The sequence below is a fragment of the Myiozetetes cayanensis genome, unplaced genomic scaffold (genome assembly GCF_022539395.1).
Source record: "Myiozetetes cayanensis isolate MyiCay16 unplaced genomic scaffold, myiCay2020 scf1, whole genome shotgun sequence".
In the NCBI taxonomy this organism is placed as follows: Eukaryota; Metazoa; Chordata; class Aves; order Passeriformes; family Tyrannidae; genus Myiozetetes; species Myiozetetes cayanensis.
This window is the reverse complement of record NW_026086604.1, coordinates 104,242,947-104,270,485: the sequence shown is the minus strand read 5'-3', so window position 1 is coordinate 104,270,485 and position 27,539 is coordinate 104,242,947. Positions and strand designations below refer to the sequence as shown.

Here is a 27,539-nt window from a genome sequence, read left to right as displayed (position 1 = left end):
GCTTTGGCACCAGAGTTTATGCAGGCCTCCAACCTTATTAACAAGGGCTGCAGTTGGGTCTCAAACTGCCCACTGAAACATACACAAAAATAGGTCAGAGTTCACAATCACTAGGGTAAATTCTGAACTGCTTCCATGCAATAGAAAGGCTGCTAAAAAGTTAATTACATTAGAAAACGTTTAGGATGCAAGCAGCATCTTAGGAACAAGCAGCAGAAACATGACTAATCATACCATGTGACAGAAGTATCAGTGGTTTTGCATGAGCAGTTATTATTACAAACCTCACGCACAGTGGTGGGGACTTTTTCCTTCAGCTGCAGCAATAGTAAGAAGGTAGTGGTATCTTAGAAACAAACTTTTCATGCAGTATCATGTAATAATTTCTCTGAGTCACTGGAATTAATGGGCAACAGGGAGCAACTGCAAAACCAATTGTGCCTGTCAAGGTCTCCAAAACAAACAGTAGCATGAAGAACAGACTGCAAGCTCACAACAGGAGAATACGGATCCCTTTGTCCACTGTTTTGTACCCAAGAATTCCCCAGTTTATGTTACACTTGTGTCCTAGTTTTGTCTGGGATAGAGTTCACTTTCTTTTTATTAGCTGGTACTAGGAAGTGCTGTGTTTTGGATTCAGTATGGGAACAACAGTGATGTCTTATGTGTTGCAGTGCAGTGCAGTGCAATTGCAAATAAAGGTGTCCTCAGTTTCCCATGAGCTGTCAGTCAGCAGGTGCACAAGAGGCTGGGAGGCAGTATGGCCAGGACAGCTGACCCAAACTGGCCAAAGGGACATTCCACAGCATAGAATGTCACACCCAGTACATAAAGGGGCGGGGGAGTTATCTGGAATTGTGCCAATTGCAGCTCAGGGACAGAGAGGGCATTCCTGAGCGAGTGGTGAGCAACTGCATTGTGCAACGCTTGTTTATCTTGGGTTTTCTCTCTCCCCTTTTCACTACAATTATTAGTATTATCATCTTATTTCACTTATTTCAATTACTAGACTTTTCTTATCTCAGCCCGTGAGTTTCAGGAGATTTTTTCCTGATTCTCCTCTCTATTACATGAGGGAAGGAAGAAAGGGGAAAGTCAACAAGCAGCTGCGTTGTACATGGTTGCCAGCTAGGGTTAAACCATGACAACCTGTTAAGCCAACAGTGGCCTTGCTAAACTCGATGTAAACTGCAGTTGAGAAGTCAAGGCTCGTGTATATGTGGATACACAGTGGCTGCAAAGTGTTTTTCAAAGCACAATATTAAGAAATCATGCAAAAGAGTCCCTGTGTCTTGCTCTTTTCATACACCTGCTCCATCAGCACTGCTGATTTCATCTGTCTCTTCGCAGTAAGAAGTATTATGGATGGAATATGCTTCACTTTTGGGTCTGTTTCTGTGAGTGTTTCTTGGTTAACACATCATGAAGCCACTGCACATGCTGGCATAGTCTTGCTACTAGATACATGGACTCCTCTAAATGTAGGTTATCTGTCATATCACGTCTTCCTGCAAGGTAAGGCAAAGAATTAATTTTAATCACTTTTTCTGTATTCAAAGTTGTAGAAGTGGGTGATGTACAGATACATGACAAAGTCAGTACTGGGGCACATCCTACAATGCCTTCCTCCTCATACCTTTTGTTCATGATACAGATTTGCTACAGTTCAGAATGTAGCTCTGCCTAGAACAATGTGCTACCTAATTGTGTTTTATACTATGGAACAGTTTCTACAAGGATACACTAAGAAAAAGCAACTGTTTTCTTAGGGTTTTTGTTTCTCTCCCATCAATTCTATATACAAATTGCTCAGAAACACATACAACAAAGACTTGATCTGACTAATTTTCATCAAGTTCTTTCCTTTTCTGAAAAGTGCACCTCTCTTACCTCAGTCTGTTTTTCAACGCTTGCTTTGTATTTATACATCATCACACCTTCTCTTATTTTTGCTCCTGCCAGTAGTTTTCCTCCACCTCCAATCCTTTGGTAATGCTTCATATCTCACTGTTACTTCTCACTCATCTCACATTGTTATTTCTCACTCATTTTCCTCAGTAACCATATTTTTGCTTTTCCTTGCTCATATCTCGATAAGCTGCGGAAACTGGGATGTTCGATGACCTTAAGATGGTCTCATCGAAGTCTAGCCTCTTCATCTCATTGCTCAAGCTCCGTGTTCCAGTTAAAACTCTTGGAACATCTCCCTCAACACCTAACCAACTGCCAGGATCTCCCATTTCACTATTTCAACCTTGTGAAACCTGTCAACACATTTATCCTTGTCTGAATAGGAACAAGCAGTGACACTTCTACACTTTTTAACCAAAATAGGGCTAACAGCATAAGAGCAGCTGTCTTAACCTAGTCTGCTAACAACACTGAGCTGCCACCAATTGCTTCCTGTAGCATGGAAAACAAACAGAAACCTAAACAATGACAATAAGAAGCAACAAATGGCTGTCAATAGCTAGATACTGGTAGGTCATAACAGCACAGCTTACAGATACACTAACACCAAGACGAAAAGTGTACTTTCAGTAAAAGTGGGAGAGAGAACACACAGGTCAAACAGACGGAACTTTTTCAAAGCATTCCAGAAATATGACATCCAAGACTGCCACCTGTGACATTCCTTTAAAAATCTAAGTTTTTGTAACAGCTCTTCAATATGAGTCCAGTTAGATCCATCTGCCAAACTAAAAAGGTAAGATTTCATGGACAAGGTCTACGCATTTTATGTTTATGTAGCAAAGAACATAAACTGAGAGTGGCTTTCGAAAAATAGGAGGAAAACATGATAATTAAACATGACTTACTCATCATTGCTGCCTATACAGCAAATGAAATAATTGATGCTTGTAAGACTTACATTTATATTTCTCGTCCTCTCACAGACTTGTAAATAAGACTTTTTTTACTCAAAAACATTCTCTTTAACTTAAACAGTTTAAAACCATTGTTCAAATTTGTTTATTTCCAACCGAGTCAACTTTCAGTAAGGCCTAAAAATCCTGACAGATGTTTCAGAGACCAAAATTTAAAATGTTTTCTTTAGGTTTAAAACTTTGCTGCATAGGTTCAGCAGTTTGACTGCAAAAAAATTAACCTCTATTTCTCTTCCAGAACTTTGCCCTGAAATTGGAAAGTTGGATAGGCTTTCCTTTGGCTGTAGTATAACAGAATCTTTGCAGCCATTTTTAGGTTAGATAGTACATGATAACTTCAGAGTTAGGAACAAACCCAAATAAACTGTTTTGACTACGATTAAAGTCTAAAGAAAGCAACCGAAAATCTGACATTGCTCTGTGCTACTATCTCGTGTACCATTCTCCTTTTCTCAGTTTTAACTGGGTTAATTAAGTTTAACAATACAGATAGTCTGTTGTTGAGATTATACCTGAAACTGTGTGGACCATGCTACAAACACATCACTTTAGTCAATGTTGGTAATGCCACCATGATGACTTTATTCCACTCTCAAATTTATCGTATCCTCATCCTTAATGATGCACTGCTTAGCCGTTTGCATTCAAAGATGCATATAAACATCCAAACGAGTTACCATAACAGTTTTTATTAAAAAAACTAATGTACATGTTTTACCCCAGAGCAGCTATATTGTCCTTAAAAAGTACTGTATGTATCAAACATTTAAGGTTTATCCCATCACTGTCAGTTGTCTTTGAAGAGCTGTCAAACACCTCCAGCTTTAATGAACTTCAGTATAGTCTCAAGAAAAAGCTTTTAGCATTTTAAATGAAGAGGTTTAGTAGTTTGTGGCATGAAGACAACATGCCATTAACAACTAATCCTTGTGTTTACAGCATTCTCTCAGGAATGGTGTAATTTTCAAATCCCATGTAAGAATTCACACCCTGCATAAAACTAGCACAAGATACATTATTCAGATAAACAGATAACACTTAGAAAGGTCTGTCAACATTCGTATTTTTAACAGCTCTTTAAAGAGGTAATGGTGCAGATTAAGTACAAGCTCTCTGCCTCAGTATAACATATATTTGAAATTAAAATAAAACATGGAAGACCAATATCTTTACATTTTATTCTTCAGAAAAAGAAGAATCTTAAAGAAAGCATTTAGTAGTCCACTTGTGCTTAAAATATTCAATGCATGAGAAAGCCAAAAGAAAAAAAATACACATTTTTGTACACCATGATCAAAAAGATAACATATAAATTTTCAGAAATTGCACTGTATTTAGAACACTCTCTAGAATCTGTTCCACTTCTGTGTATGGCTACTGAGGCTGCCTGACACAGTTCCTTTTCGACTTTAATTGCCAACCTGTGGAGGCCCTTCAGGGATGAGTGATGTGAAGAAGGTTGTGACAAAGGACCAAGCAGAAGCCATGAATCCAGGCTGCTGCTCTGTATTGCCATCTTCACCTGCATCTTCTCCACTGTCTTCATCAATCCCATCATCCATAAGTCGCTCCTTTAAAAACAGAAATTGAAGCAATTCAACTGCTTCTTTCCAGAATTCTGACACAAGGTAACCAGCAGTATCTTTCTACATTAAGTGACTTCTCTCAGAACAACCTCCTGAAGTAACCAGCAAGAAGAAAGTTTGTGATTGGAGTAGAGACAATCAGGAATTGTCAGAATTGAAAAATACAGAATTTAGGCAGCAGGCACAACCTGAGGTCAATGCTGAAAGCTTTCTGATTAATCAACTCTGTTTCATAAAAGTTGACTTTCTGTCCAGGCATTATATACTTTACAATATAATACATAGCAGTCTCAAAAGACATGTCTGCCCTTACTCACCATCTCTTCAAGATCAGGATTATTTGCATGTTGCCCATCACGGTTCACTTCTGCATTATTGGCTGCCTGTTGTTGGCCTCCCTCTTGCCTAAAGGGAAACCATCCAGCTTGGTGTCTATGTAAGAAAGCGGAACAGTTGAAAACCTCTCTTTTGAAAGTAACAAAAAGATCTTTCTGCTACAGCTAACTACTGCAGTAAATTCTTTAAGTACTCTCAAATGAATGAAGTTACATCTATTTTTCTGTAATTCTTACTTTTAGATCGAATAGCTATTCTTCAATGTCTAAATTAAGAAGGGTCTTGGGGTTCACAGCTTTAAGTTCCAGAAGAGGAGTAATATACCATGATTAGGTGATTAAATATGTATAATATTTTTTTGGGGCATCCTCCCCATCTTTAAGTACTTAAAGTTATATAAATTTTCAAAGGCAGCCTTAATTTTTCATAGCTTAAGTTTGATTTTCTGTGGAAAAAAGAATTTAAACTTCAGCTAAGCCTTGAACCACGTTGCCACTGTAAACTAAATAAGCCTTTACCATGTTTTCAAGTGTCTACATTCTGATTTTAACTATCTTATCTGTAAGAAAAACAGAACAGCCCTTGTGAGGATTGAGACTACAGCATAAGCAAAACTCTCAGTCAATGACATCAGTCCAAAATATCAAGCATTATTGTGGATTTCCACTTCTATTTACATCACTAAGGTACTTTCATATGCAAAAGGAAGTGATGATAACAGTACTGATATTTGTTAATAAAACAGAGCGTGCACTTAGGTCTTTATGACGTTGTAAAAATTTTTTTAAGTCCCCGCAATACTACCAAATCTAGTAACCACCATTATAGTATCACTGTTTTAACTCTGCCTAACAAAATTTACTGCATAGATCACATAAGTTATTTTTTGAAATTTACAAGAGCTTAGCTCTGCAGTTTCATATCCAAGAAGTTTATGCAAGTATATGCTTGACATATATGAACTTCTGTCCCCTCAGACCCACTTTCTAAATTTTCATCCCAAAATTCTACAACACTGACCTATTAATATCACCAACATTTAAGAGCACTGTGTCTCAGGTATAAGTGGCATCCAACTCACTGTAAAAGTGTTTTGAGAATTCTTTCTTTCTTCATATCAGTTTCTTAACTTGTTTGATTTTTTTTTCAACAGACACACCTTGTCACAAAGGAGCAGTGTCTAAACTTTTGCATTTGGGTAATTTTTAATGGATTATACCTTAGCACTGTACTCCACATTTCAGATCTGCAGCTATACTCAACTGTGGTACTCACAAATAAACCAGCAGCATGGCTCCCATTACCATGACAAATCGACTGAAAGAAGAATAGAAGTATACAATGCTCAGAAGAATTGCTGCTCTAGAGAAAGTGTACATCCAGTCCAGCCAGTCCCGATTGAAGTCCTCTTCATTCACTACTGGGCCACCCTGTGCATTCATCTGAATGTTTGGGTTTACAGGCCTGTTCTCCTGAACGGCTACGTTTGGCACTGCTGCGGGCTCATTTGCAGGAGCACGTTCCGAATTGACAGCCTGGGCAACTGCAGATCTTGCTGGCTCCGTGCTGGAAGTCACTTGGGCTGAAACAGCAGCTTGGCTAAAAATTTAAACATAAAACTGGTTTGTCAAAAAACACGCAACATAACTGTAAAGCCTATTCTTGTCTTCTTTTCTACACTAGTAAAAACAAAGTTTCACATCTAATACATGTCAAAACAAACTGCATTTTCCGTTAGATCTTTACTTAATAATACACTGATTCCAATCCATGGCTGGATTTCATACTTTGCTGGACAAAACTAAGTGTAAAACAACAGAGCCAGACACAATAAATGGACATTCTGATCCTGCAAACAACATTTAACACATTCTCTTCATTCATGTAACTCAGTGCTAAGATAATACAGACTTACTATTGCATGTAGTACTGACGTACATACATCTGTTGCCACCATATCATCTGTAAGGGACTGAATGAAGGATACATAGAAAATCCAGCAGGAACACCTTGGCCTGGAACCTGGTTGCCTATATTGCTAGAAAAGGATTCAAAGAAAAATATTCAGCTCTGAATTGCTACATCTATAAAACGCACTGCTATTAAAAAGCAAAGTAGCATTTTTCCTCTCATTTGTCCCCCTAAAATAATGCACTGAAATAACACCCAAACAACATGTAGTGAGATCATCTAACCCATCCCAAAAATGCACTGTATTTTCATAAAAGAAATTAATAAGCAAAGTTATTTCTACAGAAAGAGTCCTTATGTTATTGTACTTAGTCTGTCACTAGCTGAATCCCTAGGACAAAACCATGTTGAAAATTTTTCAAGAACTGTGTTAACTGCAGAAATTCTTCCCTACAATTCCTTTTAAGTTCAGGGGTCATCGTTAAAGGTGCTACAGGAGCTGTAAAGGGAAAACTCAGTATCTTCTACAGCTTTCTTTTACAAGCAATACCTGAAATATTACTGTGATCAAAGATGTGAACAAATGAACACAAGCAAAGACAACAAACTTATCTTTCAGATACAGCTATGAAGACTGCAACTAAGAGCACTTTAAAGGATTTATATCCCCCCCACTTCAATACTTGGAATGTGATTCTCCTCCCTATGGGCATTTACCTCTGGTTCACATGCAAAAGAGGTAAAATTCCTGTATGCAGGTTTTAGGTTTGGTTTTGTCTGCTTTTAGACTTCTTAAGCCTCTCTTACCTCCTAGAACATATAGCATGTTTTGGCAAGATTTCCAACTCTTTCCCAAAAGATTTTGATGTAGTGAACTGTAGTAAACCAGGACATCTTTCAGGACAGCATGAGAGTATAAAGCATGAAGAAAAGTTTATTCAGACTGCAGGCAGCAAAAGCTGAGACTGCTGTAATTGTACTGCAGACTACACCTGTTCCCTAAGTAAGGCACTCCCTGCAAAAATATCACCAAGAGAATTCATTAGTCTACCAGGCATTCAGATATATACGACATGCCCAGAAAGAAAGATGGGAGGAAGACATTAAAATCTTTTTTCCATGTTACACATGAATAAGCATTTCACTGTAATTCTGGACAAGAGCCTCCCATGCAACTCCATGACCTCTGCTAAAACTATTATGTTTGTATTTAGTTATAACCTGTTCTGACAATAGCTGGGGGGCAGGGGGAAGCAAGTAAAAGTACTTTCCTGATACAAAAACAAACTGAGGTAATCAGAGGCAATACTCTAGGTTTATTCAAAAAATTGAAAGGGTGAACTAGCAGCCCTGCTGATACTATTTACTTATGCATAATTAACATGTTGAAGCAGTTGAAGTTGACAAGCTACTACTGAAAAACATTAATCACGATTTACAGCTGCAAGCTTTAAGAATGTGTTTTTCTATCCCCAGAACTGGTAATCACTTTGAGAAATAAGATTCCTCCAAAATTCATAACACATTTGACTCTCAGAATGAGAAAACAATTCAAATATTCTGCATGGGTGTCATTAAGTACTGGGCTCAGACAAACCATTGAGCAGTGTCTCAATTTCAAGCAGGTAGAATATCAGTGTTAGTATCACTCCCAGCTCAGTCACCAGTAAGGAGTGCTACCCAATTTGCCTCAGTGAATTCTGAGGGAATTCACCCAGTTCCTTTCCTCATCAGATAAAGATTTTCAGGTTCTTCTTTGTAACTGCTATGTTGAGCTCAACAAAAGTTGAGATGCCTCAGGCTCATCCTCACAGATACATCTTTTAGAAATACTACTGGATTTGAGTCTCTCCTTTCTTCCAAACTCTTTTGAAAGTTGCTTTCTTGATGTCTTAAAGCTTAATAGTAGATTAAGTAACCAGTCAAAACATGACATTCAGTTATGTTATGTTCTTTCTTTCAAATTCAATTTTTGATGGGTTATGGAGTTTCCTTTTTTTTTTCCAATAGCTTTTCTAGGATACGTGTCTTTTTGAAAAGCAACACTTTTCCAACATCGAGCTCCTTTAACAAGCAAAAGTACACTGGCTTACAACAGGCTTCAGGCTTAGAACGACAACTAGCACAGCAGTATTTTGTTTGCTCATCAAAAATCAAAATGAAGCAGATGTTGTCAATTATAAAGCTATTACAGTTGCCAGGGTATTAAGTTAGCTTATGAAATTCAGAAACAATTCCAAACAGTGTAACATATTTCAGTGAGAAGAACCTCCCCAGAGGATGAAGCTCTTCTCAGCAAAGCAAGCCAGGTTGCCATTTAAAGAAAAAGGAAAGTGGCATGTACTTCTTCCTTATTTTTTTCAGAAGGAGGAGGAAAATGGTAGAAAGCAGAGTATTTCAGAAGAACGGCAGCAACAGCACAAGAGGAAAGAAGATCTGTAAGATCTGTACAGGCATTCAAAGACTGGACAAGAGAGCAGAGCAGACAATCAAACAACACATAAGCCAAAATGATTCAAATGAGTTCAAATGATAGAGATAGCTTCAGAAAATTCTGAAAAGACACATGCTCTTAGGATAGCTAGAAATCTCAGAATTATTTCTTTTAGTCTATGGAAGACACCCAAAATGAGCTAACCAGCACTGAATTTGAGTGTAAGGTCAGACTAATTAGCTACTGTCATCATGAAAATAGTGCTCACCATTAGTGGAAAATAAAACATTTTATTCAGACTCAAAAGCTCATTCTCCATCATCTGCATGATTGACAATAACTGGGTTTGTTTAATCTTGACCCACAGACATCTCATTTAGGGGTTCATCTCATATGAGCTTGGGATCTCAACTTCAAGTACTATTTCAATATACTCCTCTATGTTATTTGCTACTTAGAAAAAAATACAGAGAGCAAAGGTGACTGATGCAGCAAGGTATTTATGTGCTACAACATACTGCATGCTGTCAGTATGTAATTTTGTTATTTGCTTTCAAACATGACTGTGTACACAACATGAAAACGTTTCACTAGAGGGGCCACCCACACCTGACAGTTTCCCTGCCTTGATGTTTCTTGTCTGTTTACTGCTTCCAAGTGCTCTCCAATCTGAAATGCAAGCCCTTTCAGGACCGAGCCATCTGTTCTGTTTGTACTTGCACAGCACAGCTGGGGCCCTGATCCACAAGAGCAGACAATGCTGTGCCTGCTCTCCTCAGCTGAAGACTAACTTGGTAGATCCATAAACTACTTGCCCAGTCCCACCACAAGTTTAGATTTTTAGAAAACAGCATTTGCAAAAGCTTGAAAGCAAAATAAAGTTTTAAATTGTTTTCTCAGTACTATTTAAACAATCTGAGTTAAATGCTATTTTCCCAAAGGATATTCAGCTTACACGCTGAGGCTTTGTGCCAAGAACTGAAAAACCATCAAAACCATTATTGAATCACTTAGCATTCACGATATTTATTTGTAAAAATCAGTTCTCTAATGGAAGCACTGCAAAATGCTCAAAAAAACTGATCCTCACATACATTTTCAAACACCTGGAGACCCTTCCCCATCACTAGTGCCCATAGTTCATCATTCAGATAGAAATGAAGTGTTTGCTCATGAAAAAAAAAAACACAAAGCAATGCCAGTTTCAGCTGTGAATCTTCATTGTTCCTAACAAGTCTCAATCTGTGTATAAATTACATTAAAGCTAGATTTCTTTGCCCTAAATGATGTTAAAGAGAGCAGCTAAAAAAAAAAAGAGGGCATTTCTTACTTCTGGAATACAAGCAGCAATGCCCTAAAGCAAAACAAGATGCGTCTGAGAAGATTACTGAAGCATTAAGAAAAATGTTTTTCAAGAAGAAGGCAGACTACAGCAGGCACTGGGTACAGATTATTTGGAGTTGAGCAGAGCCTGTGCCCAGTAGTCCACAAATATCTACTCTAAGTTCTATCAGAATTCCATTAAAATACTTAAAAAAAAAAAAAAAAAGCCCAAGATTTTTTAAGGTTCATTTATTTTAGCATTTCTGTTAAGACTTGGAATGCACTCCTAAAAACCTTGAGTCACTTCCTCTTACTACAGTTCTGTTTGCACCACAGAATGCTTTTGGATCACCATCCGGATTCTTTGTGGACTTAAAAAAAAAAATTGAAACATGTGATTTAGTTGCACTACTAATGCACCTCAGCCACAAACAGGACCCTATTCTGGATAACCAAGCTAGAGACAGTCCAAATAAGACTGAAACCCCTGAAATACGTGCAGTGTTGATGTCAGGTTCTCAGCATCTCTTTCTGTCCACAGATCCACTCCTCTCAACTCACATTACGTGCCAGACATAGCAAGTCATTTTTAATTGACTTCTAAATTACTCCTTCTTTCAAACACAGCAATGTCTTCCAAACTGACTCATCCCACTGTATTTTAATTGAATTATTTCAGCCCAAAGACTGAACAATGGTTCTGCTGCCGTTTTGAAGTTCACAGCCTATCCAGATAACCATGCATGACAAAAACTCAAGTACCTCTATGTGAAAAGCTAATCAGAAAAACATTCAAACTTCTTACAGATCACGCATTTACACAACACATGATAAACTGGTTCCAGAATTAATATACACTACACCAAACAGCAGCCTTGACAGTCAACCTCTGGTCTCACCTAGGCTGGACATAAAGCCAGGTATGACCACTTCTGCGAAGATGCATGTGGTCAGAATAATGTAAGTGCCCCACCCACTACAAAGACTATTTCTTCCCAGCAGAAAGGACATTTCAGATAAGAAAATTAAAAAAAACTTGAAGGAATGCAGGATGAAAACTGGCAAGAGTAGTAAAGTCCAAGTTAACTCTAATTAGAGTATGCAAATTGAACTGAAGTTAAACTTCTAACAGTTCTTGACATCTGTTTTCTTTCCAGCAACACTTGTTACTGTTAGCAGGTTCATAGCTCAGTGTTGTTTTATTTCAACATTCAAGTAAGTTTCTAGAATCCTTACAGTAATGAGCGAACACCTTGTCAGGAAGAAAACTTGAAAGTGCTCCCTGAGGAAATGACAGCTATCATCTCAGAATGCACTATCCTCCTGTTTTCCCCTTGGAAGAAAATAATAACAACAACACGTTTAAGCAGCCGTAAAGGCCACATAAGTTAAAATTAGTAAAGCTGCTTTTTAAGCACAAAACAAATGACAGAATTTTGGTAGTTATGTAATAACTGATCTGATCGAGAAATGTACACAGATTACATTTCATTGGTATGCATGAAAATACTTAAACATTCCATTGTAGATACACAAGCACTTACATGTACCCAAAACACCCACATATCATGTCCACAGTGGAATCCAGTATGGAGAAGTGAAGAATTACATCTCTTATGTGTCAAAAACTAAGAACATCATATTCAAGTAAGAACTTAGTGTTGACTATTAGAATAAAGGACAGAGAAAACCAACCAGAAGCAATAATTTTATCAGTTACACTACTAACTACATCCACTGGATATATTAAAGCTGCACTTGTGTCCATGCAAAGTTGAGGGCAAAAAGCATGAAGAAAACATAAAAAAGCAGCCTGAAAGGGAACACCAAAGACACTTCTTTTTTGACTGACTTCTGGCTAAATCCACTTGTTTTCATATGAAAAAAATGTCTCTAATGTGACTTATGCTTCCCAAGATGAAATAGCCAAATCATTTTGCAGACTGAAAGAAACACAACTGCAACTGAACATTTGAAATACTTTAAAGGAGTATCAAAGAGCTGAGGATTGGTCCAGTCTCACTTACCCTTGCATTAAATAAGGGAACTGGAGGTTGGGTGTGGGATTGCTTTGTGCTTGTGGAAGATTACGATGCCTCACTCCATCTGCACTAGCGTTCAAAGACGTAGATGAAGCTTCTTGGTTTGCGGGTGAAGCAGCAGTTGATCCAGAACGGTCTAAATTCTTGAAAATAAAATAAAATTGAGGTTTTGGATCTTTTAGACACAGTTACAAGATTTACTACTGTCTTAAAAAACTATTGGCTTTAATGTTTTGTTGCAAGTTTTACAGAGAATATAAGCACCAGCAAGTCACCTGGGTTTTTTTAAGTTCTGACAAGCCTGAGTGCACATATTAAAAAAAAAAAAAAAAGTTTTCAGAAAGACTAAACACCTGATAGGTTCCAGAGAAAACCACAAGTTGTTGGGAATCGTAGTTTCAAAATGCTGAGGCAAACTAAAACTTAATTGGAAGAATATTTAGCAGCAACAAAAATTCTAGTGCCTACCATTAACAGCAGTACCTACAACCTCAGGATATGACTTACATTGAGAGACAACAGTGCCAGCAGTGCCTAAATACCGTTCCTCTATCCTTGTCTTCAGTTACCCCTTCTACTCTTCATCCTCTCCACTGTGCCAGCTGCCCAATCCAAATTGCTGTGCTCACTGCTGGAACAGGGCTGCCAGTGCTAATAGGGAAGCAGCCAGGAAACACTCAGGCTCCCAAAACACACCTAAAATTAGTGTGTCAGATCTTCAACACTTTGCAAGAATCAATACTTAACTCTGCAAGTAGGACAACAGCTGGCTCCTAAATTGTTTGTCACCATAACAGACTGCAATTTGGCCACTAAGATACATTATTTCAGTTTCAATAAGCCTCAAATCCTGTTGCTAAGAACTACTGTAATGTTTACTCAGTAGAAAATCCTCTTCAACTTTGACAACTCAGGAAGTGAGGAGGTGCAATTACTTAAGACATCCATATCACATTTGCCCTACAAAGGAAAACAAGAAAAGTTTACCACTAGACAGTGTGTGTGGGGAAGTAAAAACGAAAAACAAAGGAAAGGACAAAGGCCATTCAAGCTTTGGATTTAGGCTGTTTCCTTCAAAGAATTATGAACTTAACACTGTGCATACTTGCCTGCTTTTAGCAGACACTGATACAGTCATTCAAATACACTTCCAACTGATCTACACAGCAATGAAATAATCACACAGGTCCCATGTCCTGCTTGCAAACACATATAAATACAGCCTTTGAAAAGATGATTTAACCACTGTCCCCTCTCTACCATTACTTAAACACTGCTTGTGTTTCTGACTGTCACACAGCCGTCTGATACAGTACCCTATCAACAGCAGAATTAAGACAGACAGCTTATTACTGCAAGGGTATTTTCCATATGCTGACAATCAACACACCTCCGATGAAAAGTACTTGCAATGGTACTGTACACATCCCTTTCTGACTAACCTTCAAGGATTGCTCAGTTAACTGCCGACTCTGGAAAAAGTCAGGAATTACAGTAATGACTACCGAGTCATCAACAGAAACCTTAACTGCGCTTAAAACACAGTACAAGGAAAGATCATCATTATCATTTTTGGAGGGTGTGAAGAGGGCAAGGCCCAAACCACAGTCAACAAATGTGTTCTGTTAACAGCTTAACTAATAAAATTGTTAAGAACATTTTCTACTTCTCACTGTCTTACAGACACTGACTACCTCAAAGCTCATGCATAAGTACTGACCATTTCCTGTCAAATGGAAACAAATCCTGGCCAAGTTTCACCTGTATCTCACAACAAGGGCACTATTCTGACTGGTCTCTCTTCAGTGGTAAAAATTCTCACCAAAAAAATCTGAACTTAAGTTTTACTAAAATTCTGAATACACTGCACAAGTTCTGCCAAAGACACGGGGATACAGATAGAAAGGAAAATGTACATTTTAATATAGTGTTAAAATGAAAGAACAGCTTAGAAAAAGTAGTGCTTTATCATCTAATAAACATAATTGTATTACTATTTGAAAAAAAGACATATCTGTTCAAATAAAATGATGCACTTAAATAATCAAGTCTAATTGTACAAATTCATATGGCATGCTCTACTTTCACCACACTGTTTTACAGTCAAATATAAAAAGTTACAAGATAAATTAGCTGAAAGTTTCCTCAGCACAGAAGAAATTCATGTCTTGTGTATGACAAAAAACTCACTGAGCTACTGCTGGAGGTTGAAGCTCCGTGACCTTCTCTACTGGTGCTGGGTTTTGGAGAACTTGGGGGTGTCCGGGAAGTACATACCAGATGAACCATATGATATTCATCTTGCTAAAAATTAAAAAAATTGAAAAGCTAAAGCAACAATATTTCAGAAATTTACAAGCAAATACTGTCTTTAGAAATCCACTTTCAAAGTTGCATTTGCAAATACTAAAGAAACATTATACAAAACAGAGAGACCATACAGCAACACTTCAGCCTAGTACAAGAGAATCCTACTGTTTCACAGCTAATGTCTTCTTGGCAGCTGTCCACAACAATATATAGAACATTTTAACATCCCAGTTTTCCCTAGAACTGCAGTATAGCAGAACCAATGGAAGAACCCTGGGACACACATGAGGAAGTATATCATAAGCTTTAACTTGTATTTTGGAAAAATTTCAAATCTTTTACAGGGCTCAGTTTCCCCAAAGTTAAGAACACTTCCATTTGCTCTGAGATCTAATGAAGACAATTATTCAATAACGACATCAGGGTACATGAAAAATGTAGGTGCTGGAGTTCCACAAGCAAACCAAGCTAAGAAAAATGTACCAGCCACTGCCTTCACCTCACTCCTGTCTAAGCTTGGCTCAAGCCTAACCTGAAGACACCCAACTGAAAGTCCCCGTAGATATTCCACACTCGGGGAATGCTATTCAAAGTGCTAGACAGGGCTAGAGTATTCCTAAACATTGGAAAGTGAGGAAGCAAATGAGTGGCACCACTTGAAGCCATGTCAGCATGCCCATGCCAGTTCTGCATGAATATGCTCACCCCCCAACACGGATGCCATAACAACTTCCATCTGAAGCTATTTCACTGTACCAAATTAAAACACCCCCTTATATGGCCATAGCAACAGAACAGCTATGACTGCGTATTTAGATTGCACACTGCAGCTTTCTCAGTAACCAAATTTTTAACAAGAAAAGCAACAAAAACCACCTCTCTGTCCTCTTCTGAAATCAGCATGGTGCAGGCAAGCTGCTGTTTTTCATAGGATGACATTTAGAAATACTGTGTTTGGAGGAGGTTTTTAAAACCATTAAAAGAATGGTTAAAACAGCCATTTAGCCACTTTTAAAGTTTTAATCTCTAGGAATAAAGAAAATTAGAAAAGTGTTTTTATACACCACTGTGTGTTACTGCTGGCATAGCCGATGCACTCAGTCATTTAAACTCCTCCACATGTACTGGTTCCCAACCCCAAGCACAGCCTCACTACTACATAAAGTGTAATTTCTTACCAGTCCATGATAGTAAGCAAGGATCAGAAAGCACTGGTACGGGCGATCAGCGCTCTGACCACATCAAAAACCTTTAACCTAACTCGTCACCTTCTACCTAGATAAGAATTTATGCCCTGGGAAGTGTAAGGGAAGCCAGACATATCACTAGAAAGCTTACAGAGTACAGCTTTATTACATGTGACAGTTTATTGCAATATACTTCTATTCTTACATAATGTGTTGGACATCACTATGCTCAGAGACTGCCACAACTTCCAGCCTCGAGGTATTTTATATCAGTGAAACAACACTGGTCAGTATCAAACAGCAAGTATCACAAAGCTAAACGGAGAGATTTAGTAAATCCTCAGATAATATTAGGAATTCAGAGCTAATCCAGTAGGAAGAATATGGCAGAGAATAAGACTGAATTTGTGTAATCATACCGTTTTTCAAAAAGCTCTTAAAAGCCTGAGCACAAGAAACTCCTCTTCTTCCAACACAAATTTCTAACTTTGTGCTTAAGACTGGTGTGTTTTCAAATTCACTAAACCTCTTTAACTAAACCTAAGGCATACAAGTACTAAAATGCCTTTATAGTCAAGCATAGCCCCTGTATAGTGAGGAAATACATTAGTTACAAAATTTCTCCTCTAGCAAGTAAGGTTTGAAAGTATGTTTCCTAAAACCAGTCTGCTGTAAGCAGGCCAAGTGAATTTAAGGGATTCAGACTTATTTTGTCCTTAGGAAGCAAAACTGAGATTTGAGATAAGTTATATAAGCATTCCCTTGAGCTTTAAACTGGTACAGGACACATACTGGTTGGCAATAGTCCAGCTTCAGTTTTCCAGTAAAACTATACATAGAAAATTGCAACCATTTTTTGGTAAGAAGTTTAATCCCATTTAATAAATTCTATTTCAGAATAAAGTTTATAAAGTAAGAGCAGTGTTAGTCTGCTGAAGCAATACTCAAGATTCCTCTGCATATGTTTCTCCATCCTTCATACTGAAGTTCAGTTGCTCACTTTCAATAAAGCACCATTCTCCTTCAGAGATTTTCCTCCATGCTAAGTATTAAAATTAAGAACTTCACCAACTTAATGTAAGTCACTATTACTTGGCAGCATCATTCCAAACTATTTGAACCAGTCTGACAACCAAGTGCATGTATTCCAAGATCTCCTACATGAGATGTCATGCATATTTAGGATTGGGATTTAAATGTTGACTGAAGAATCAAAAATTAGATTAAATAGAATTATTTTTTTCCAATAAGAACCAACAGAATAAAAAAAGAAAGAAATTAAAATAGCAAGAACCAATGAAATTTCAAACATCAGCAGGAACGGTTAATAGCTGACAATCAAAAATAGTACAGACAGCTTTCCCAAGAAGCCATTCAGGAATTTAAAATTCTGGTATTGCATATTAAATATATTACATATTTATATTATTATATATTAATTTGCTTACACAAGTGCCATCTTTAAGGTAAGTTCTGAACTTAAGTCTGTTCAGGAAATTAAATTATGGCCCCAAATCAACAAAGTATGTTGAATTACTCCATTTATCTGACAGTGGTAACTGTTCAAAGAAGTCAAGGCCAGGATGGATGGAGCTCTGAGCAATCTGGTCTAGCAGAAGGTGCCCCTGCCCATGTTAGGGAGGTTGGAACTATATAATCTCTAAGGTCCCTTCCAACCCATGCCATTCCATGGTTCTGTGATATACAACATAACACTTGTTTGGGACTTACACAGCCTACTTGCTCTCCCACTAATCAGAAACATGCCTCAATCTACAAGAATCACAATCCTACTCAAAACAGATAATTGAAAATATATTTTCCAGAACATATCAACATTATACAGTTACATTTCTTGATACAACAATGAAAATTTGAAGCTAAACAACAAAAATCTAAATTCGTATTTTCAAAAAAATGGGGGTTGATCAAATATCATATAGTGTTGATATAAAGCTTACTTTTCTGAGAACATCTTTCAGCTGCAGATGATCAGGAAGCAGTCTGCCAGAATACACCAGTCTCTGATCCTTTGTAGACTAGGAGATGGGGACAAAGAAAGGAATTTAGCTTTTTGCTGCTGTACAGGTATACAGCTGCAGATAACATTTGCAGATGACAAAAGCCCCTAGCAGTCCAACCACCAAAATGAGTCTTAAAAACATTTCAGAGGCTTCACAAGTCCAAATTAATTCTGAAAAATAATTCTGCTCTTAAACACTCAGCAAGAGTGTCATAACAATTAACAACACTTAATGGCATATGCTGATCTAGAAAACTTTCAAGTACATTCAAAAATTCCTTTCTTTTAGTGATTTGTTCTTTACCCTGCTCCCATTCCCAGGCACTTTCTGAAAATATAGATGGAGAAGTGGTTGGGGCAAAGACAATAAAAAACACACCCCAAAAATAGTTAGTAGAATGATGAAAGAGCACAAATTTCAATCCTTTTCAACATGGACTTTCTCTTATTAATCCTGGCCTGCATTCTCATACCCTCAAAGAAAAAAATCATTATAAGAGAAAACAAGGAGGAAAGCATTAAAAAACATGAAGCAGCAAAAGCATTTTTTTAAGGTAGCCTTCCAACTTTGATAATCACTTTTTGCTATTCTTACAGTTTAAAATACCTTAGTATTGTAAAAATTTTTTTAAATGAGTGATATGCTATTCCATATGGTACTAACTTCATCTCTATTCTGTAGAACAGTTCAATGACAAAATGATTTTTAAAAGGGCACCTGTCTACAGTAAGATGTCCAGTACACTAAAGCAAGCAGCTTATCTGGTTAAACGAAACAAAGGGAAACCTCAACCCCGCTCAATTCAGTTCATGCTGTCAAAAAAAGTTGTTAACAGTCTTCACACTAGTGGGTCATTAAAATGCTGTAACTATGTGAATACGTAACTCCTTTTTTTTTTACCTTAAAAAAAAAAAAAAACCTCCCGAATATACATCAAGTTTGAAAGAATTTTAAAGGTAATCCAATCAGACCAGTTCAGTCTAACTACTGCTTGCACTCCAAATGAATTCAGTAGCATTCATCCCTTGAAAGACAGCACTAACATAAACAAATGCTAAATGTAGAAATCTAGCCTGAGATCAGTGGAACAGACATGCACTATCAGCATAAAATACTTGAAGAATTTCCCCACCATGCAAACAGCGTCTTACACCTCTCCTTCTATCCCAGCCTTCTGCTGCCCACTCGGCTGTCTTGCTAATAGGAAGACACAAATAACTAAGACCCGAATCTCTTGGAGCAGAAAAAGCATTCACAGAAGTTTTGACATTGTTCTTTTCTTGCAATAGCCCTCTACAGATTCCCAGTAACTTAGCAAAATATAGAAAGGTTGCAGAACTGTGTTTTTTTACCTAGAAAAAATGGTCATATCACTAGAACAAAACAGATATACTTAAAGCAAATAATTATAAAATTATTACTCAGCAAATCTGAGTAGCATTTGCTTTAACTTTTTTTCCCAAAGTCACACTAGCAACGCGTGATTAAATAAGTCTTTAAAGTGAGTTCATAATCTGCCATATATTGTACAGAACTGTTTATCACTTCTATTTAAGAACAATTTTCTATATTAGGTTGCATTTTTCTGCATTTTTAATTAGTGACATAAGACACTATTTTTACAGGTTTCACAAAGGGAACTAGTTATTTGCAGAAAACTGATAAAATACTGCAATAAATTCAACATCAGTGCTGTATTATTTCTATATACATTTAAAACATGAACAAAAAATGCCCAACTCTCATGCCAGACTAACTTCTTTTGAACTATACCTTTCTGATTGCTCCTTTCAAGCTGCTAACAGAATGCAAGCTTACTTGCATTTTGTATTTGGGAAAGGTCTTCTTAGAACAAAAACCACAATTTTCAGCACTCAAGACTAAAAAAACCTTTATTTTCCTGAAAATTACAAACTTGTTGCTTTAGAATGACCAGTGCAGCCACAAGAAAAATCTAAGAATCTTTGTTTCTAGGTCCTGAGACAGATTATCTGTGGATTAATTAGAACAGAAAAGCGCTTAAACCAAGCAAAACAGAACAACAAAAACAGTTCCAACTCTAAATCTTTAAATAATCATCCAACAAGACAGTAGAGCATTCTACACGGTCAAATTCAAATTCTTCTCTTCGGTACCTTATATATGAGCCCCCTTTAACCTCTTCTCATAAGGTATCTTCCCAAATACAAATACAAGTAACTTTTTAAATATGAATACTTCACAGAGGAGAAACTGCTAGATTAAAATGACCCCTCAAAGCCGACTACATAGCCTTCAGTGATGCATTTCAGCACCCTACAAAACCACAAAAGAAAAGGTTAAACATATGTTGAGTGCTGTTAATCATATTAAGCCAAAGACATTAATGGGGGAAGATGAGGCCTTAAAACCTCATACTCCTCCTCTATGTAAACTTAAACACCTATCTGAGCACTACAGGATTAGCACTTGCAATTCTCAGGGTGAAAGCCATCCTGGAATTCTGAAATGTGGGGGGAGGGAGGAGCATTTAAATGCAGATGGAAGAAGAGGTGATTAATGTAAAAACACAGCAATTCACATATATGCCAAAGTAAATGGAAAAGGCATTCAACCCATCCTATGACAGAGGAGGTTTCACTACCACACCTCCTGCTTCAAGGAACAGCATGCCCACTGCTAGCCCAAACACTGAACTGTGATGGAAAAACACTTAAGAATACATAATCAGGGTGGCCCCATTTGCAGAAGCAAGAATATGGCATGAGATAAAATTATACTAAAACCTAAAGTTTAAAGTGAGATGGGACACAGTTTGCAATTCAAAATCCAAAATGTATTTAAAACTAAGAATTACAGAGTCAGTGTTTTTTAATTCCATTTTTCCTTTCCAATGCTTAGTCCCAATTAGCTGTGCCCAGCACATTTCCAGCCACCAAAGCTAAGCTAAGGTAGCAGTGTCCTTTAGGAACACAGGCCATCCTTGAGCTACACTGCTTCAGCTACGTGTTATTTTGGTTCACTCAGTCTCTCTTCCATTCTTCCATAGGACATAAAAATCCAAACAACCACATCTGGTTAAAACTGAAGGCAAAGTTTATGCTAGATGACAGGTACTACAGGAAATGAGAAACAGCAGCTTTAAATTAGTTTATGGCTGTAATCGATGCAGCGGTTAATGCACTGAAGGTGCAATGATCTGCAGAGACACAGGGGTTGATTTTACAACCACCTTATGCTGCTTTACATAAACATTTCATTTAGGGGCATTATAACTGCAGTGAAAAACTGGTACAGTCAGGCAGCACAGGTATTGACAAATGTGAATCTTAGTGCAGACTCACAAACTAATTTAATACCACTATTGAAGCTATTTAGCTTAATAAATTACTTACTTTGCAAAGTATACCAACTTTAATAACAACTAAACCAATCTCAATCTGCCTATATTTGAAATTTTTATGTATTTAGGCAAGTCATTTACACAAATTAATCCAGAAAAATCACAAACAACACTGCCTCAAGGCCTAACTTTTCATTTGCCTATTTTAACCACCTCACTCTCTGAAGATAGACTCTTAATAAATTGTAAATTTAATTACAACACTTACAGTTACCATCAGTTTACTGACTAATTTACAGAGGCACATAACGAGAAGGAAGTTCAAGCCACACTGAAAACTTCAAATACAACATACAGCAGTGACAGAAACTGATTTCTATTTTACACCCTTAACTTCAAGAACAGCAAGACCTGCATAGAGTCCCTGTGTTCTGATGTACTCTGCTTAAAATAGCATTGTAATAGAAGTTATTTCCAGGACCTACCATATTCAGGGAACACAGAAATCTGATCAACAAGCTTTTGACACTGATCTAGTTTAAAAAGAAAAAAAAAAAAAAAGGGGTGGGGTGAGGGAGCTCCTAAAAGCACAAAGATTTAAAGGATTTTGAAAAAAGCAGTAGCACTCAACACCAGGAACATATCAAGTCAAAAATACACTTTTTGATATTACTATACGTAGGAGCCATCCTATCAAACACCCTTCTACTCTCTCATGATTATTACTTTGAAATAAAGATTCAAGATTCCATGAAATAAAGATCCTGTGTTCAGTTATTAGTTTAACTGCAAGTACAGCAAATCCAAAACAAGTTGCAACTACTGAAATAATTTTCACTAAAGAAACTCACCATACTTTAAACCCACAAAAATTCTGGGGATTCTGAACTAGTAACTTAATAATGAGGGCATGTTGAGGAATCTACTTTCAACAGAAGAAAGGTGTTTCAGAAACTGAAATTTAATATTACCCTAGTGTTCAAAGCCTACATGTAACACGAAATCCTCTTGTTCATTAAACAACCTCTTCCTTTCAGGAGCTCAATTTATCAAGATCATAGGATGAGTCAGAAAACCAATGTTAAAACACAAACACGTCACTAGAGGAGACTGTTGTGAGGAGGAAGCAGCAGCTATCAGCTGGAGTCATATATTTGTTTTTCACAGTAGATAGGCTTTCTCAGTAGAGAATTACTCACAACAATAACTATATCCACAAACTCTCAAAACTGCTTAAGAGATCTCAGTGTAGCAGTGACACTGCTCAAATTGTTGACTGCTCTTCTTCTTTCTCCAAAAGCAAAAACCCTCTTTGAAACACAAAACTACTCTTTTACCTTCCCCCGTCAAAAAAAAAAAAAAAAAGGCACAAAAGCAATTCTTCTGCTGAACTACGTGAATACTAATAATTTACAATATACATTAAACCTTTTCCTCATGTTTTTTACAGCAAGGTCTAGGCCCCACATGCTGCTGCAGTGTAGAGGCAAAGTCACTTTCTATAGTTTTCTGGAACAAATTTTTAAATACACCGTTCTGCATGTCTGCCATTCTAAACAGGTACAGTACTACCTATTATTACCTATGTAGGGTTTTCTTCATAGCCAAATTTTCACTGCCAAATTTAGAACTTAAAAGAATTCACAAATAAACCATATTATCCTCAGGAACGAAAAAAGCTATAGTACAAGTTTGTAGAACACCCGTGCACAGAATTTTCAGCACAACCTCACGAAAAACGGCTTTTCAAAGAGGGAAAGATAGGCAAATAAATTCAGAGGTTGCTCAGCTGCATGTTTCAAGTAATATCATAAACATTCACTCCGCACCTGAGTGAATTCACTAGATGGTGTTAACCTTAGGTATATCACTTATACTGTAATTACTTTAGGCAGAACTCTTATATTCACAATTAGCCTTGAATTCAGCTAACTCAGACAACTAAATCCCAGATCCCCAAAAAGCTATATGAAGCATTGGGAAGCATCTTATAGCGATGCCGCCTTTCAGGACGCTACACTGCGATCCTCTCACACCGTGTAAGAGAGCAGCCACTACTATATTGCCAACTTCCCTGAAAGCAGAGGGCCAGCCACTGCCTTCACGCAGGTCACTCTTCGGCAGCAGGACTCTTGTTTACGTATGTTGCAGGGTCCAAAAGAAGTCTTGCGCGACTGTCCCCAAGTTACCGCAGCCGCAGCCTTACGGACGAGGCGAGGGAAGAGGGCTGGCCAACAACTCACCGGCTTGCTGGGGTACACCTTGGACAGGTGAGTCTTGAGCTTGCCCACAGTCCACTCCAGAAAGCAGCTGATAGTCTGGTCGGTGTATTTCTGGTTGGGGGCCTTGATGATGAGGGTCACCGGGTGCTCCACGACGCTCTGGTCCATGCTGCCCGCGGCGGGGGCCGCCCTGGCCCCGCTCTCCTCCTCGCCGCGGACACGGAGCCGCTCGGACCTCTCGGAGGGGGGCTGCGGGCGGGCTCAGAGGCCGGGAGCGAACTTCCCGGGGGAGCCGCGGGAGCCCATCCCCGTGCCGGCGCTCCGGGAACCGCAGGGGACCGCACCCTCACCCCCCCCAACCCCGGCAGAGGGAAGGGCGAGGGGACAGCGCAGCGCCCGGAACGCGCCCGCCGGAGCCGAGCCCCTCCACCCGCGACGCCGCCCGGGCCTCCGGCCGCCGCCGTCCGCGTAAAATGGAGGCCGGAAGCGCCGCCGCCGCCGCGTCCCCCCGCCCTCCGCCGCTGCCTCAGACCGGCACCGGGGGGCGCCCGCGGGCCGGGCGAGGGTGAGGGAGCCGCAATGGCGGCGGGGGTGGGGTGGGGTGCTGTGGGTTGTGTTTGGTCGCCCGGTTTGCGGCCGCAGGCGGAGGGTCCCGGCACAAGGCGCGGGTGTCCAGCGGCTGCGCGGGTCGGTGCGTTCGTTCTCGAGTTCTCAAGAACTGGGAGCTTAGGGACTTCTTAGCAGCGGAATTAAAGCTTCGTTGCTCGTGTGCCTTGCGGGAACGCCTCTGGGTGTTCACCCCAAGTAGCCTTGTGAGGTCAGGAAACGCTATTTTATGGCCGGAATGGAGGCCCTAAAATCACACGGAATCACAAAATAACAGAATGGGTTTGGGTTGAAAAGAACCTTAAGGATCATCTGGTTCCAACCCCCATGCCAAGGGCAGGGACGCTTTCCGCTAGACCACATTGCACAGAGACCCATCCAGCCTGTCCTTGAACACTGCCAGAGGTGGGGCATCCACAACTTTCCTGGGCAACCTGTGCCAGTGTCTCACCACCCTCACGATGAAAAATTTCTTCCTAATACCTAACCTAAACCTGCCCTCTTTCAGTTTAAAGCCATTCCCCCTTGTCCTGTCACTGCATGTTCTCCATCTGTCTTGTAAGCTCCCTTCAGGTACTGGAAGGCCACAACTAGATCACCCTGAAGCCTTCTCCAGGCTGAAAAAACCCCAGTTCTTTTTGCCTTTCCTCATAGGAGAGGTGCTCCATCCCTCTAATCATCTTGGTGGTCTGGACTCTCTCCCATAGGTCCTTCCTTTGCTGAGGATGTGGCTGGATGCAGCACTCTGGTGGGGTCTCACCAGAGCGGAGTAGAGGGGCAGAATCACTCCCTCACCTGCTGGCCTTGTTGCTTTTGATGCATCCCAGGACACACTTGGCTTTCTGGCTGTGAGCACACATTTCTGGCTCATGTCCAGCTTCTCATCCACCAGCAGCACCAAGTCCTTCTTGGCAGGGCTGCTGCAGATCTGCTCATTCCCCAGCCTGCATTGATAACAAAGGTTGCCTCAACCCAGGTGCAGCACCTTGCACTTGGTCTTGTTAAACCTCATGAGATTCCCATAGGCCCACTTCTTGAGCTTGTCCAGGTCCCTCTGGATGGCATCTCGGCACCACTCAGCTTGGTTTCATCTGCAGACTTGCTGAGGGGCACTCAATCCCTTTGTCTGTGTCATTAATGGAGATATTAAACAACACTTGTCCCGATATGGACTGCTAGTGGTTCTCAAGAGCTCTGTCTAAAACCATAAAATAAGTTTCTGCATTTCCAGGTGAGCACTGCAAAAATTTAATCATCTTACATGATTTTTCAATGGCTGGGAAGAAAATACTTTAAAGGATGACCTTCGAAGTTGGTGAATAAAATGACAGTTAATAAGGGAAAAGTTCAGTGCATGAGACTTCTGCTAAAGATGTCTGCAATAGAAGTTGGCCTCATTAACTCAATAAAAACAAAAAAATGTTTATAAAAAATAAATAGTCTCTTGAGCAAACAACTGGTTCTTTCCTTATATTTCCTTCTGTCTTCAAATGCTATATGTAACTACATAAGGCATAAGAGTTTCAGGCAGGTCTGATTTTTCCAGTAGATAGTGTCCCTTTAATGGCCAAAGAATCAGATCTTTCATGAAGCTGGAGTGAGGCATGGAGAATTTTGCTAATAAAGACGGGACTGTAAGGAGCTCAAACTTCTGAAGGAAAAGATCAAAAAGGAGCCTGGAGCAATATCTTTAGCACCCAAGACCTAATTCTCCCTTTTAAATAAAACCTGAATATGGACAACAGCTAATTTGCAAAAACAGAGAGGTCTTAATTTTTATGTTTATTGATTTATAATTACTTTCCTCTACAACCACTCCTTTGCAAACCTTGTGTTTGAGATGGAGCATGAGACCTCTCTGCTCCTACAGCACCTGTTATCCTTGAGATGTCTTATCAAATTGTAAATGTGGACGGCTGATACTTGACAGCATCTTGAGCTGCAATATTTGATGTGCTCATACCAGTTTCCCAGACCTTCCCATGTTATAGAAGAACAATTGTTTGCACTTAAAATTCTAAACATGCTGTCACTTCCAGAGCATGTAACTTGGAATTCCTGGGAATTTCCAAGAATAGACTAGAATTTCCAAGCACTAGGCAAATATCTGTACATAAGGTGAGACACCAAAATGGATCAGCTAGCTGATCATGAGCACTTGGAAGGATTAATATGCAAACAGTACGTTTTAAATTTTGCATTCGGGATGGTTGCAGTTTTATTGCTTGACTATTTGGCAGTCTATACACCACATAAGATTTCTATAACACACACTTTAACTAGCATACAAAACCTCAGACTTGGGATGACAAATAAATCTCCTGAGTTCCAACCTGAGAACAATAAGATCTTTTCTGTGGTGGCATTTTAGAAGCTGCATGTTGTGCCAGTTCTGTAGGCAGATCCCTGCACTGTGCACAGGCCCTCGGGGGTCAGAATGACACTTAAACAATCTCATTTTAGGACTAAAACTTAGAACCTTGTAAAAATAGTTTGACATTAATTTATGTTCCAGAAAATCATAGAATGGTTTGGGTTGGAAGGGACCTTACAGATCATCTAGTTCCAACCCCCTGTCACGGGGGCACAAATGTTATATGAATATACATTGTGAAGTGTCATATCGCACCAAGAGTCCCTTTGATATTTTGACATGCAAGAAATTATCTCGTTATTCTTAATACCTGTCTGGCTTGACATACCTTGACACATCCACTGTAATCTTTGTATCATCTGTGACATCTCTGTAGTTCAGAAGAAAAATTATGGCAAATTATCTTTAAGAATGCCAAAAAAATAATTTTTTTTAATAAAGAAATTCATGCATTAAAATGTTATGAAAGATTGATTCCTGCTGTGCAGGGCCAGTTGGACTTCAATGATCCTTGTGGCTCCCTTACAACTCAAGATATTCTATGATTCTATGATTCTACTCTATGCTGATATCCATTTATTAAGTTGGAATAGATCAAAATCACAAGTTATTAGTAGTAAAATATCATCTCTGTTTCTCTATTAAATAATTAATTATTTTATTTATTTATCTTTGGAAAGGATAGTGACTGTACAGTCAAAAAACTCTGGAACATTTCTTTCTTTCATTCCTCTGCAGAAGCCAGCAGGAGACAGCTTAGGTGCTGTAACACGAAATAAAATCACAACAGCTACAAGCTGAGTTGCAACCAACAAATTCAACCTCTTCTGTTATTTATACTAATAGCTGGGGTCATGTGAAATGACTGACCTGTATGTGGGATGACAACCAGAAAAAACTTGAGAATCTGTATGCTCAGACACATCAGTTCTCTCCGAGACTTTTTAAAAACTGTGCCTTACCGTGAAACAATC

At 38.8% G+C, this 27,539-nt stretch overlaps 1 protein-coding gene across 4 annotated transcripts; it reads right to left on the bottom strand.

Annotated features, from left to right (window-relative positions):
• Positions 1-3,561: 3,561 nt before the first annotated feature.
• HERPUD2 (HERPUD family member 2) lies at positions 3,562-24,056 on the bottom strand. Of its 4 annotated transcripts, none has more exons than XM_050309144.1 (8): positions 23,607-24,056; positions 17,979-18,056; positions 14,711-14,824; positions 12,506-12,663; positions 6,726-6,848; positions 6,086-6,409; positions 4,792-4,906; positions 3,562-4,459 (listed from the first exon to the last, which is right to left on the bottom strand). In XM_050309144.1, the coding sequence occupies exons 1-8, from the start codon at positions 23,751-23,753 to the stop codon at positions 4,298-4,300; spliced, it is 1,221 nt and encodes a 406-aa protein (XP_050165101.1). In that variant the 5' UTR covers positions 23,754-24,056; the 3' UTR covers positions 3,562-4,297. The 4 variants fall into 4 exon arrangements, with proteins under 4 accessions (XP_050165101.1, XP_050165111.1, XP_050165122.1 ...); XM_050309154.1 differs by having other exon boundaries at positions 4,792-4,879; positions 23,607-24,013; XM_050309165.1 differs by lacking the exon at positions 17,979-18,056 and having other exon boundaries at positions 23,607-24,011.
• Positions 24,057-27,539: the final 3,483 nt, after the last annotated feature.

Bases quoted from the DNA above. Each gene is read 5' to 3' on its own strand.
- HERPUD2 (XM_050309144.1), bottom strand. From the start codon at position 23,753: ATGGACCAGAGCGTCGTGGAGCACCCGGTGACCCTCATCATCAAGGCC. The intron at 12,664-14,710 runs GTGAGTTTTTTG...TTTATTTTCAAG, and splicing joins CAACCTCCAGCAGTAGCTCA to AATTTAGACCGTTCTGGATC. The intron at 6,410-6,725 runs GTAAGTCTGTAT...TTAAATTTTTAG, and splicing joins CGTCAGTACTACATGCAATA to CCAAGCTGCTGTTTCAGCCC.